Raw genomic sequence first — 12834 nt, forward strand, 5'->3', positions numbered from 1 at the left:
TGGATCTGGCTAAGGGTGAAGGGCGAGGTCTTCATGCATGGGTCAACCAGCTGGGGCTTGATGGTCTGGTGTGAGAGCTGCTCATGAGATAACCTGTCACTGGAATTGAGAAAGAGGAAATTGAATAGGACAGTGAGCTAAGTGATGAAAAGACTTTATGCTCAGACGACCAGATCAATTCTCACCTAAAATGTGAAAGGATTTGTCCCATAGAATAGATGCCTGTTTGTCAAAGGCATGGATTCAAATCTAACCTGACTTTTCAAATACAGACAGGCAAAACTGCTTACTTGAGGCTTGGGATCATCAGTTCTATCTGGAACTTCTCAGTCACATGTATCACCCAGATACATTCCACATCCGTGGGGTAGTTTGTAGGATACCAAGGACTGGAGAAGGAGCCTGAGAGACCTGAAGTTACTCCTCCACAAGAGCTACCTCCTGTTGTAAAATCAGGTGAGAGACATATGGTTGGCTTTGTGCACACACATTGCATGTTCTCAGGTGTAGAATCCAGAATCTCATCAAGCTTAGCAGTGGAATCACAAAATGGGAAGGTTTCATGCCAGTATAGACATAGTCATGGTTTGGCTGGTATGAGCAACTGTACCAAATGGAGCAAGCAGGCTCTAAATTGCTTAAGGGCAAGATTGAAATGAGATTGGACCTATGTGTGTGGCATGTGTGGGTTGTCCATCCTACACTTTATTCATGCGCTCCCTAGCTTCCTGCCATGCAAGCCATCTCAGCTAAGATGCAGACAATCCTACTATTTGTGAGGGCTCCACTCTGCACATGATTTCCCCTCCTGGCAGCCAGGAAAGACAGAAGTCATTTCTGATATTATGAATTATCAAAACAATTCCATTTAACTTAATACTCACAGATTATATGTACAATGAAAGAGAGTTACCTTGTGGTACAGGCATTTGAGGAGTAGCAGCTGCAAAAATCACAACCAAAGAAAATTAGGAGAGATGCTGGCATCATAAAATCATCTCATGGTTAAGAAGAATGAATGACCCTATTACTACTCTTGAGTTTTAATGAATGCTATGGATACATTAATCCCCTGACCTGAGATAGAGCCTCTCCCCTTTTTCCCATTGATTCAGCATGAAATCACAGACAATGCATAGTTACATGACTTATTTTCTCTTATACACTAGGTTCTTCCAATCCAAGGGCTATCTTCAGATTGACCAGTGTCTAGAAATTACAGTAAAATCACTGGGCCAGCTTATGGTCATACCATTATGTCTGTAAAAGTGTACTAAGTGCTGAAATCCACAAGATAATAGCCAGAAAGCTGAGAACTAAGGTGGAGAAATATAGTCGGACTAGCATTCTGTTGAAGGTAGATGGTTCTCTGTGGGAAGCTCCAAGTGCTTAAGGTTTCTTCTTTCTCCTTTCACATGTCATTTTGTCTTTGTTTTGTACATAACACATGTTTCTGTATTCTATATTTAAGTCCATACCACATGGCACAGCTGAAGACAGGACAGTTCATTGCAATGCTGGTACTTGTTTGAATTTTATGCTAAGAGTTTAGTGGGAAAGGAGTTTAAAGCAGATGGGTCAGATGCACTTGAGAATTTCTTTATCTGCATTACTTCACTCCTCAGCTAGCTTTACTGCAAACTATAGAGCAGAGTAGGCTGTGGATGCCATCGACTTGTGTGTCCTTCGTAGTCCTTTGCCAGCAAGAGTTCTGGGTACTAGCAGAATGAATATTCTGTAGCCTAAAGTGTCTCAAGCAATTTTCTTTTAAAATGCTTAATTCAAAACATTTCCCTTTAAGAATTAAGTGACAAACACCTTATTTTTATTTATTTATTTGTGTGTATGTGTGCATGCACACTCCAAGGTAAGTATATAATGCTCTATCAACAAGTGGTTTGTTGGATTGATGCTTACAGTGGGGTATTATTCAGATGTGAATAGTTTATTTCCCCCATAGTGTTTTAAATACTGTGTATCATTGTCTTTTCCAGACAGATATGTATTTCTGCAGAGAAATGAGAGGAAGGGGTTTAAACTCTAGACTCTGAGAGGATGGGGGCACAGAGATACTATATCAACTGAAAGCCAGCCTTCCCTCATTCTGCTCCCCTCTCCTTCTCTCTGGACCCAAGCTAGAACAGATTTCTCACTGGAGAAAACGGAAATCCAGAGAAGATCGCAGAGAGATTAACTGCTTGTTGGATCTTGAAAAAGGGTTCTGTGTGACATGCCTCCTTTCTAAAGCTGCTGCAGCACTTGTGGGGCCTTACCCATGGGTGGGGAAATCAACTTCTCCATGTCACAAGTTGACTACCCCATAGCAGATGGGTAACCCACAAGGGATCGCTACCTCTACCCTGAAACACAAGTGCACACCTTTCTGGTGTCCAGGCCCCCAGAGGGGACAGAGAGTGGCAGAAGTCATTGGACAGAATTAGCATTAGCCAGGGGGCAAAGAAGCAGGCAGGTGAGAACCCATCCCTGAGAGATAGAGGTGGCAGGAGGAGGAGTACACCTCTTTATCTCGCTAGGATCCCGACTTTGGGAGAAGGTCGCTGCCACATGTCTGCTTTGACTAGGTTACCAGAAGGTCTGCTCTGTTGTGTTGGATAAGCTGGGAGACCCCAGAGGGTTAACTCATTGCCAGAGCAGGCTGCACTTTGCCCACTGGAAGAGTTTGGCTTTTTCTTTTCTTTTCTTTTCTTTTCTGATTTCTTTTTTTTTTAAAGAGAGATTTTTGCTATAGGGTGTTTGCACTTGCCGGAGAGAGACAGAAAGTGAGAAATCACCCCCCAAGGGGATAGCCACACCACAATCCCTTCTCCTTCATTCTTCTCTCAGGATTTTGGGCATGCATGCACACACGCCTGGTGTGAGTTTTAGGCTGCTGGGGCCAGGACTCGAACCATGGTCAACTACGTGGGAGTCCAGTGACACAACCATTACACCGTCTGCTAATCCCAAGCTTTTAATGCATTTTTGTTTACCTGCACACTTTGATTTTCTAACCTATGTTCCTGACAGGCAAAACTTCCCACCTTCTCTTCTCTCCTTACTGGCCCTCTTCTCAGCCATGATGACTAAACCTTTCTCTTCCTTTTCCCTCCTGCTCTTCCTTGGTCTGCCACCAGACAGGATAGTTTTGGATGTAATCCACTAGAGAAACATGACTTTTAGCTTGTTGTCTGAGGCACACTGGAATCACAAGGGAAATTTTAATTTTACTCATGACTTGAAATGACCCCAGAGATTTTTTTTTTTTTTGAGAGGTTTTCACTATAGGGTGCGTGCGTTCGCCAGACAGACAGACAGACAGAGAGCGAGAAATCACCTCCCAGGGAGGATGGCCACGCTGCAATCCCTTCTCCTCCATTCTCCTCTCGGGATCTTGGGCATGCACACACATGTGCCCAGTGTGAGTTTAAGTCACCGGGTCCCGGATGCGAACTGCGGTTGACTACATGGGAGTCCAGTGACATAGCCATTACGCTAACTGTTGGTCCCAACCCCAGAGATTCTGATATGACCAGTCTAGGGCCCTGCCTGGGCATCAGGAATTTAAAAAGCTCTCTGAGTGATGCCAGTGTGCAGCCAGAATTGGAAATCATTTGTCTGGCCATTGTCTTCCAGTGTCTACATCAGGACAGAGGTTAGATTGACATTTGCAGAGACAACTGCAGTGTTAGACCTACCTGGGGGTACAAGAGTTGCATCTGGAGCCCAGTTCCCAGCATCTGCATGCATGAAAAAAAAGTAAGTTTAGGAAAAACAAAATTAAATTCTATGAAGACAAAGACATTTGTGTGGCAGGTCTTAAGCAGGCAGGCTTCATGATGCATAAATAAGAATGGAGGAATGGTTAGACTCTGAGCAAGAAGCTCCAGACCTAAAAAGGTGCAGAGAATAGGGGCAGCCAACTCTATGGCTCTGGTTTGTCTTCAGAATGGGACCAGGCTCTTAGCATTCCGTTTACTTGGCTGAAGCGACATTCATCTGTAGGTCATTGTCCTTAGATTCCTTGGCCTTGCTCTGTGCATGGCCTCCTTCTATCACCAAGATCTTAGGCTGAAAGCTCAGAAAGAACCTACTATAGGAGGAAAGACAACCTGAGCAGACAGCACAGCATCCCCAAAGTGGCCACAATTTTGGCCACAATTTAACCTGCCAGAGCTGGGGCACTTCCCAAGGTGTTTCTCACTTCCTGAACACCCAATGTTGTCTAGGAGGAAGTCTCTAGACCCAGGACTGAAGTGGGCCTTCCCAGGAGCAGCAATGGCCTGTCCATACCCCAACTGTCTGCACATGACCTCTGCTTCATTCAGGTCCCACAGGTTGTTGCACACAGTGCCCCAGAGCCCTGGTGGATCTCCACACATCTTGAGCACTATCCAGAGCTACCCACCAGCCATAGCACTGGTCCATCTTCTTAACAGAGTGGGATTTTATTTTGAGCTTGAGAATTTGGCAGGGGTGGGGGGGGTTGCCATGGGATGCGTGCTTGCCAGAGAGGAGAGAGACAGAGAGACACAGTGAGAGGGAAAGCAAAAAATTATGCACCCCCCCGGGGAGGGATGGCTATACCACAATTACTTCTCCTTCCCTCTCCTCCTGGGATTTTTGGCACATGTGCCTGGCTTGAGTTTTAAACTTCTAAGTCTGGAACTCAAACCATGGTTGGCCATGTGGGAGTTCAGTGCCTTAACCCCTATACCTCCTGCTGACCCAAATTTTGGGAATTTTTAAGTGGGAAAAGTCTACATGCTTGTGACTAAGGAAAACACAACAATAAACCCTTAAAACTATCTTGATTCCCTAATAGGCTTAAGGGCTTTAGAGTGAGGCATAAATTGGGTTTGACTTCCATTTCTAATGCTCCTTAGCTGTGTAACCACTGACAAGTTACTTCGTCTCTCTAGGCCTCAGTTTTCTCATCTGTAAAATGGGAAGTATAGCAGCATTTATTTCAGAAAGCTGTGGGATGAGTCAATGGGAGTGTGTGTATAAAGCACGCAGCACATCACGGTCATTATAGATCTTGCCCGGTGATTCTCTGTGTCACAGTGTTGGGCTATGAGGGAAGTAGGGGTTCCCAGATGCTTTTTTGGATGTGTCTTGGGTAAGTGTAGCTTTAATTCCCTAAAGGCACTTGAACCACAGGGTTAACTGTGACTTTATAGAGTCCAGCGGCAATGGCTCCATACGGACTGAAGAAACGTGGCCAGTTGGAATGAACACCGTTCTGGAGATGTTGTAGGGAATGTCTCCTCTTACTGTGCCCACTGGCTCTGTCACACTGGCCTTCTTTCTGTTGCTTCAATATGTCCAACTCTTTGCCTCCAAAGGTCTTTGCATTTGCTGCTTTCATTCCCATTCGATCTATAGAAGTATCTCAACTCTCTACTCTTCCACCTTGCTTTCAATTCTCAGCCCTTCTTTATCCTTTATCATTCTTACCCCCAAATCATCTTGTTTATTGACTTACTTCTTATGTCTTGATCCTCATCCACTTAATCACATCTACACTAGACTATAAACCCAAAGAAAGCAGAGAGATATACTATTTACTCTGTGTCCCCACACCTATAACTGGGCCTGGAACAGAGGGGGACCTCTGTACTGAGTTAACAGTGAGTTAACAGTTAACTTAGTACCTGGTTTCATGGTGACCTCAAAGAGTTACTGGGGTCCTGAAGGGGCTCCTTAGTATCAGAAGTCCCACAGTTGACTAGAAGTGTGCTGGCAGGGTGAAAAATTGTACTGGCTCTGGAATGACTGTAGAGTCATGGCTAACAGGCATCCTAAAGCCTCTCACTTGGTCAAGTCAAGGGTCCAACGTATGGAGGTATACAATGGGCTACCCTGGTGGAATAAAGTGGTCTTCTCATAGGGGTATTGGGCTTCCACATTCAGACTCCGAACAAAGGTTGGTGCTAGCATGTGCAGCCTCAAAATCTTTCACAGAATATAGCTTCCTCCTGAGAACAGTAGCAGCCTGGCCATTACACACAGGATAGACATGGTAGATTTACCTCATGGTAGATTCTCATGTAGCTCTCTTGGTGGTGGTGGTGGTGGGGGGTGGCGGGGACCTAGCAGCTATAGAGCAGGGCTGATGGAGCTAAGTATGGGGTCTTTTAAAACTGAATCCCAGGCCTCTGCTAATAGGGAATTCTCTCAAGTTAGAAACTGCTCTGCCGTTTAAACACCAAAATATACTTGAAGCTTCTTACCTGACTCAGTTTTATCTTGTGGAATAGCATTGAACAAAGCATAAAAGCCAGTGTTGGTTATCATAGAATCACTTCGAAACACCACTGTCATAATGTCCGAGGAGGAGAAGAATATCACAGCTGAAGGGGCACAGAACTTCCCCATAGACAGCGAGGCAATTCTCGGGCCATCGAAGATTTCAACTGAGTCATAGGGACATCCAAGGATGTCTTCTAGTCTGGGAGAATAGAAGTGCAAGGTTAGTGGCAGGTGAATTTTCCAAGATACTAATGCTAAAAAAAATGGCAATTATAGAGATTAAATATTTGGATTATATTTTAAGTTGCATATATATAATGTTAATTAACTTTTTCAGATGTACTGTCAAAACTCTATTTTCTTTCCTTTTCTTTAAAGAATTATTTTATTTATTGTTATTAGTATTATTTTTTAATTTGACCAGAGAGACACACAGAGAGAGAGGGAAAGTGAGAAAGCAAGATGCCAGGTTCAGAACGCAAACCACGGTTGGCCATGAGGGAGTCCAGCGCCTCAACCACCACACTACCTGCCAGCCCAGAACTTTTTACCCAAGAAGTGTGTGAAGCTTGTGGTTACAACTTTATAAAAGCAATTTAAAAATCATAATGGTTTTGAGGGATTTCGACCACCAAAGACCCTCTGCCCAGACCTTACCCTCCTGCTTCCCAGTCTAGCCAGGAGTCAGGAAAAAAGTATAATCTACCAGATGACCAGAAACCACTGCAGAGGCACAAGAAATATGAGAAATGAAGAAAATATCTCTCCTCTAATGCAAAAGAATAACTCCTCTTCCTTTACAAAGGATATAAGGAAACTCATAGAACTGTCAAATAAAGAATTTAAAATATTCATAGTGAAAAAGTTAACAGTGATGCTAGAAAATAGAGACAACGAACTCCAGAAGATACAGGTGAAAAGAGACACCAAGTTCTAGGAGGTGAGGAAGTTCTTGCATGATCTGAAAGAGGAGATACACATCATAAAAAAGAATCAAATGGTTGTTAGAGATGAAGGCTGTAATACAGGAAACCAAAACTTCCCTTGAAAATATCAAAAGCAGATTAGATCATGCAGAAGATCGAATCTCAGATATAGAAGACAGAATCTCTGACCGAGAAAAATTCACCAAAAAGGCTGAGAAAATAACCCCCCAAAATGAGAATAACATATGAGTAATACTAGATCCCATTAAATGTCCAAACATCCAGATCATCAGTAAGCCAGAAGGTGAAGAAACTAATAAGGGCATTGATCATCTATTCCATGAAATCCTGAAAGAAAACTTTCCAAACCTAGAGAGGCACTCAAATATCCAGACCTAAGTAAAACAAAAGACCCCACATAGAATCGACCCAAGAAGATCTTCCCTGTGTCACATCACAGCCAGATTGACCAAAACCACAGACAGAGATAAAATACTAAAATTGGCAAGAAAGAAACGTCAAGTTACTTTCAAAGGACATCCCATAAAACTAACGTTGGACCTCTCATCGGAAACAGTGTAAGCAAGGAAAGAATGGGAAAATATATTCAAAGTGTTAAGTAAAAAACAACTTCAACCAAGAATACTATACCCAGTAAGATTATCTTTCATATGGGGAAAAAAAAAAGAGACAAAAACATTCTCAGATAAACAAAACCTGAAAGAATTTACCAACACCAGACCAGCTCTCCAAGAAGTGCTGAAGGAATGCTATACCAAGAAAACTAAAGTCGGACACACAGAAATAAGAGTACAGAAAACAACCAAGAGAATGGCCAGCCTAATGGTAGGGACAAGTCCAGAATTGAATGTTAACTTCCAGAGTTTAAATGGAAAGATCAGACCACAGTAACACTGCAGATTCAATAGAAGAGAGATTAATTACGTGAGTCCGAACTAGTGAAATAGAATTTTCTTACTTTAGACTAAAACATTACTGATTTTCTTCAATGCTTTGATTTCCGTATTTAAAAGATTTTTGTCTTCTCTTAAACTGTTGATAGTTTCATTTACCTACTATTTGAACTGAATCCAAATCTTTTTCCTGGCTTTAAGTTTTAAGCAAATTTCTCTTAAAGTTTTTTTTATTTTGATCTATTAAAACTAAAACTTTTTTTGAAATTAAAAATGCATTAAAAGATACCTATTAATACCTGTTTAATGACTACAGTAAGCTATATATCCCCAGCAGAGGTGCTACTTTATAGTATGCTCACCTTACTCACTGAGGTTTACACCTAAAGTCAGACAGCCATTCATAAATATGTATATATGAGCTGCACTTGCTATTGAAGGTCTTTAAATTAATTAAGATCTTTAGCGAATCAATAAAATGTGAAAAAAAGGTATGGAAAGAAACTATACATACCAGAGACTGTGGGAGAAGTGGTGAAGTGGGCAGAGGGTGAGAGATAGGGAATCAAGGGGGGAAAATTAAAGCAAAATATGTAAGAAACAAGAAATAGAAAATTATTGATTGATGATAACATGTACGGTAATATCCTTGATTGAGCCAATATACAATATATACTGGATGGAAAATCTCATTTAGTTTACTGTATTGATGTTCAGTGAATGACTGTAAATAAATAAATAAATAAATAAATAAATGAAAAGGAAAATAAATCATAATAGCTTTGGTCAAAATCAACTTACATAGGACCTTGGGAAATACCAATTTATACTACAACTAAGTTCTTAATAGTCAGGTGATCAGCATGTAGTCAACATCACAGTCAGATTTTCTTGCTTGTACATTTTACGATATTTCCTATATCCAAATGTGGAAAAAAACTTAATTTTAAAATATTGGGTCAAGGGGCAGTCATGATGCATTATTTGCATAGAAAAACAGAAAAATACCTTGTGACTTTTCCAACAACCTAATAAAATAATGATAGCATATAGAAGAGTACTTTTTTGGGACCAGCAGTTGGCGTAATGGCTATGTCACTGGACTCCCATGTAGTCAACTGCAGTTCGTGTCCCAGACTGGGTGGCTTAAAACTCACGCCGGGCGCGTGTGCATGTGTGCCCAAGATCCCAAGAGGAGAATGGAGGAGAAGGGATGCGGCATGGCCATCCCCCTGGGGGGTGATTTCTCGCTGTCTCTCTGTTTCTGTCTTTCTGGCAAGCCCATGCACCCTATAGCAAAAACCTCTCCAAAAAAAAAAAAAAAAAGAAGAGGGACCAGCAGTTAGCGTAATGGCTATGTTGCTGGACTCCCATGTAGTCAACTGCAGTTCGTGTCCCAGACTGGGTGGCTTAAAACTCACGCCGGGCGCGTGTGCATGTGTGCCCAAGATCCCAAGAGGAGAATGGAGGAGAAGGGATGCGGCATGGCCATCCCCCTGGGGGGTGATTTCTCGCTGTCTCTCTGTTTCTGTCTTTCTGGCAAGTGCATGTGCCCTATTGCAAAAACCTCTCAAAAAAAAAAGAATATTTTTCATTTTGGCAATTATTCATGAGGGATGTGGTGAGAGGTGATTTGGAAAGAACAGAGCACAGATAACATGATCAACTTTGAAGATGTGGATTCAAGCTTCTCATCTTATTGCTGGCTAATTGTATCCCTAGAAATTTAGTCAGCAAAAATAATACATTTCAGGACATTTTTTTGACTGAAAGCATGTCTGAATCCATGGCTTTGGTATAGTAATGACTGGGCAACAATTCTGTCCATTTGTGTACCTGGGGAACCAAGGAATTCTATAGCTTGCTGTGTTTGTAAAATGATGTGTTGTGTACAACAAGTAGGGTTTTGTGCAGTCTCTGCTTACTGAATCATGTATTGGTGAAGAGTTGGGGTTTTGATATAAGACTGACTTAAATGAGTTAGTCTTGGGCAAGTTACTAACCTCCATGGTCCTCAGTTTCCTCATCTCTAATGCGTATAACATCTTGCTTGACTCTGTGACTCTGACAAAGTTTACAAAATACATAGTACAGAGTCTGGGCATACAGCCAGTTTTAAGAAAAATGTCAGCTTGGGACCAGCAGGTGGCGTGGTGGTTGAGGGTGCTGGACTCACACATGGCTGACCGTGGTTTGTGTCCTGGACTTGGCGGCTTGCTTTCTCATTTTCTCTCTTTTTCTATCACTCTCTCTTTCGCTCTGTCCCTCTCTGGTCAAATTAAAATAAATGAATAAATAAATAAAATTCTTTTTAAAAAGTCAGCTATTATTTTTATGTTATGGAGAATAAAAATGGCAGTGACTATTGTTAGTGGAAGCTAAAAAATTTGATTTCATCAGCGTGAAGAGTGAAATGGTGGTTACCAGAAGCTGGGAAGGGGAGGGAAGTAGGGATGATAGGGAGAACTTGGATAACAAGTACAAGGGAGCAAGTAGGTAAGTGCAACGAGTTCTAGAGTTCTACAGCACAGTAGAGCAACTGGAGTAGGATACTACAGCTGGTGACAATGCATATTTCAAAATCGGTGGAAGAGAAGATTTCAAATATTTACAACACAAAATAATAATAAATATGTGAGATGATGCATATATTCACTGCCCTGACTTGATCTTATATGTAATATACATGTATTGAAAAATCACACTGGGGTCAGCAGGTGGCAATGGTGGTTTAAGGTGTGGATTCCACATGGCCAACTCTGGTTCAAGTCCCAGACCCAGTGGTTTGAAAGACACTGGGTGTGTGTGCATGCATGCCCAAAGTCCTGAAAGGAGAATGAAAAGGGATTGCAGCATGGCCATCCCTCTTGGGGGATGATTTCTCAATTTTTCTCTCTCTAGTTCTCTGTCTTTTTCTAGCAAGTGTAAAAATCTAGAAGAAAAGAAAAAACATACATACTTATCCATAAATATGTGTAACTATTATATGTCAATGAAAAATTTGAATAAAGAAGACACAAAAAAAATGGCAGTGACTTTGGTACATTTATTCTCTTCATGTCAAAGATAAGACAATGACTTTAGCGTCTGATTTTATTTTTCAGAACATTTAGAAGATGTAGGACCCAAGGCTGTAGTAATTGTCTGATATGTGTGCATGGAAAGTCTCTTACTACTTATTTAAAATTTAGATTAAAAACAAAGAAAGTCTAAGAGGACAATTTTTTTTTTTTGGAGAGGTTTTTGCTATAGGGTGCGTGCGCTCGCCAGTCAGACAGAGAGAGACATAGAGACAGAAAGCGAGAAATCACCCCCCAGGGGGGATGGTCACGCCGCAATCCCTTCTCCTTCATTCTCCTCTCGGGATCTTGGGCACGCACGCACACGCACCAGGCGTGAGTTTTAAGCCACCAGGTCCGGGACGCGAACCACAGTTGACTACGTGGGAGTCCAGCGATACAGCCATTACACTAACTGCTGGTTCCCGAGGACAAATATTGATAACCAGCTAAAATAAGGTCAGAACTCTTTTGATTTTTAATATTTTTAGGAAAACAAATGAAAAGAAAAACTATAAAAATAAGATTAAGTCAGAATTTTTAAGAAATACTTATTTATTTCATTCCATTTGTTATTATTATTTTTAAATTTGACCAGAGAGAGAGAAAGAGAGAAAGGGAAAGTGAGAAAGCAAGTCACCAGGTCCAGGATTCGAACCTCAGTTGGCCATGTGGGAATCCAGCTCTTTTAACCACCATGCCACCTGCCTGCCCCCATTAAGTCAAATTTAATAAACCGTTTAATGATTATTTTCAAGCTAAAAGTAAATCATTAGTTAGAATTAACCCAACTGACTAGGAGAGTTTTATTCTTTATTATTTCCCACTCAGAAAAATATCTTTGTTAAGATTTCAAAAACCAATATGCTTATTTAGAATTTTATCTATAAAAGTTATTTTCTTACTTCAAACTTGGAATCATGAGTTCTATGCGAAATTTTTTATTCACGTGGATCTCCCAAACACATTGGATGTCTGTTGGGTAGTTTTCTGGATACTGTGGACTAGAAAATGAGCCAGAGAGACTAGAAATGACCCCTCCACAAGAGTTACTTTCTCCTGAAACAAGAGGAAAAAAGATGTCAGGATGTGTTCATAAAGAATCAGTTGTATAATTCTATTAATGGCCAGCTCACACTCAGTGACCAGGTGGAGTTGGGTGGCAGTTGGCCTGGGTGGAAATGCACAAGCTGTTGATAATAATGTATTTTTGACTTGACTAATACACACTGTATTTATGCTGGGAAAAAACATCTTGTACACTGTGCGATTAAACATAAATTTTTAAAAGGTAAAAAAAAAAAAAAAGGAAAATAAACAAAAAAATCCAGCATTCACTGAGTGACAGCAGAGAAACGCTTCCTTGCCTACACCATGCCTGTCTCTTTTATGCTGTATATGGGCACACTGCCTAGTGTCTACTATGATGGTTCTCTTGGCATGGAGTTACCGTCTTAAAAAACAAGTGACTACCTGTTATGTGCTCCTGAGAAGTTGCAGAATGACCTGGAAGGGAAAACGGGAGACAATGATGACATCAGAGGAAAAATAGCCTCATATGCAAATTAGTGAAATGCAAGAAGTTTCCTTAGAAACATCATTTTTTAAAATTTCAATTTATTTATTTGCATTCATTCACTGTACATCATTACAGCATACAAAATGAGATTTTCCATCCAGAGT

General features: G+C 41.2%; 1 protein-coding gene across 1 annotated transcript in view; it reads right to left on the reverse strand.

Annotated features, from left to right (window-relative positions):
* Positions 1-286: 286 nt before the first annotated feature.
* Positions 287-12834, reverse strand: part of LOC106734418 (putative DMBT1-like protein) — a 47063-nt gene continuing 34515 nt past the window's right edge. The window contains 5 exon segments of the mRNA XM_027770129.1: positions 287-475; positions 4125-4357; positions 4360-4428; positions 6234-6451; positions 12057-12210. Of these exon segments, the coding sequence (XP_027625930.1) occupies positions 287-475; positions 4125-4357; positions 4360-4428; positions 6234-6451; positions 12057-12210 (863 nt within the window).

The sequence above is a fragment of the Tupaia chinensis genome, unplaced genomic scaffold, assembly GCF_000334495.1.
Source record: "Tupaia chinensis unplaced genomic scaffold, TupChi_1.0 Scaffold000113_1, whole genome shotgun sequence".
Lineage (NCBI taxonomy): Eukaryota > Metazoa > Chordata > Mammalia > Scandentia > Tupaiidae > Tupaia > Tupaia belangeri.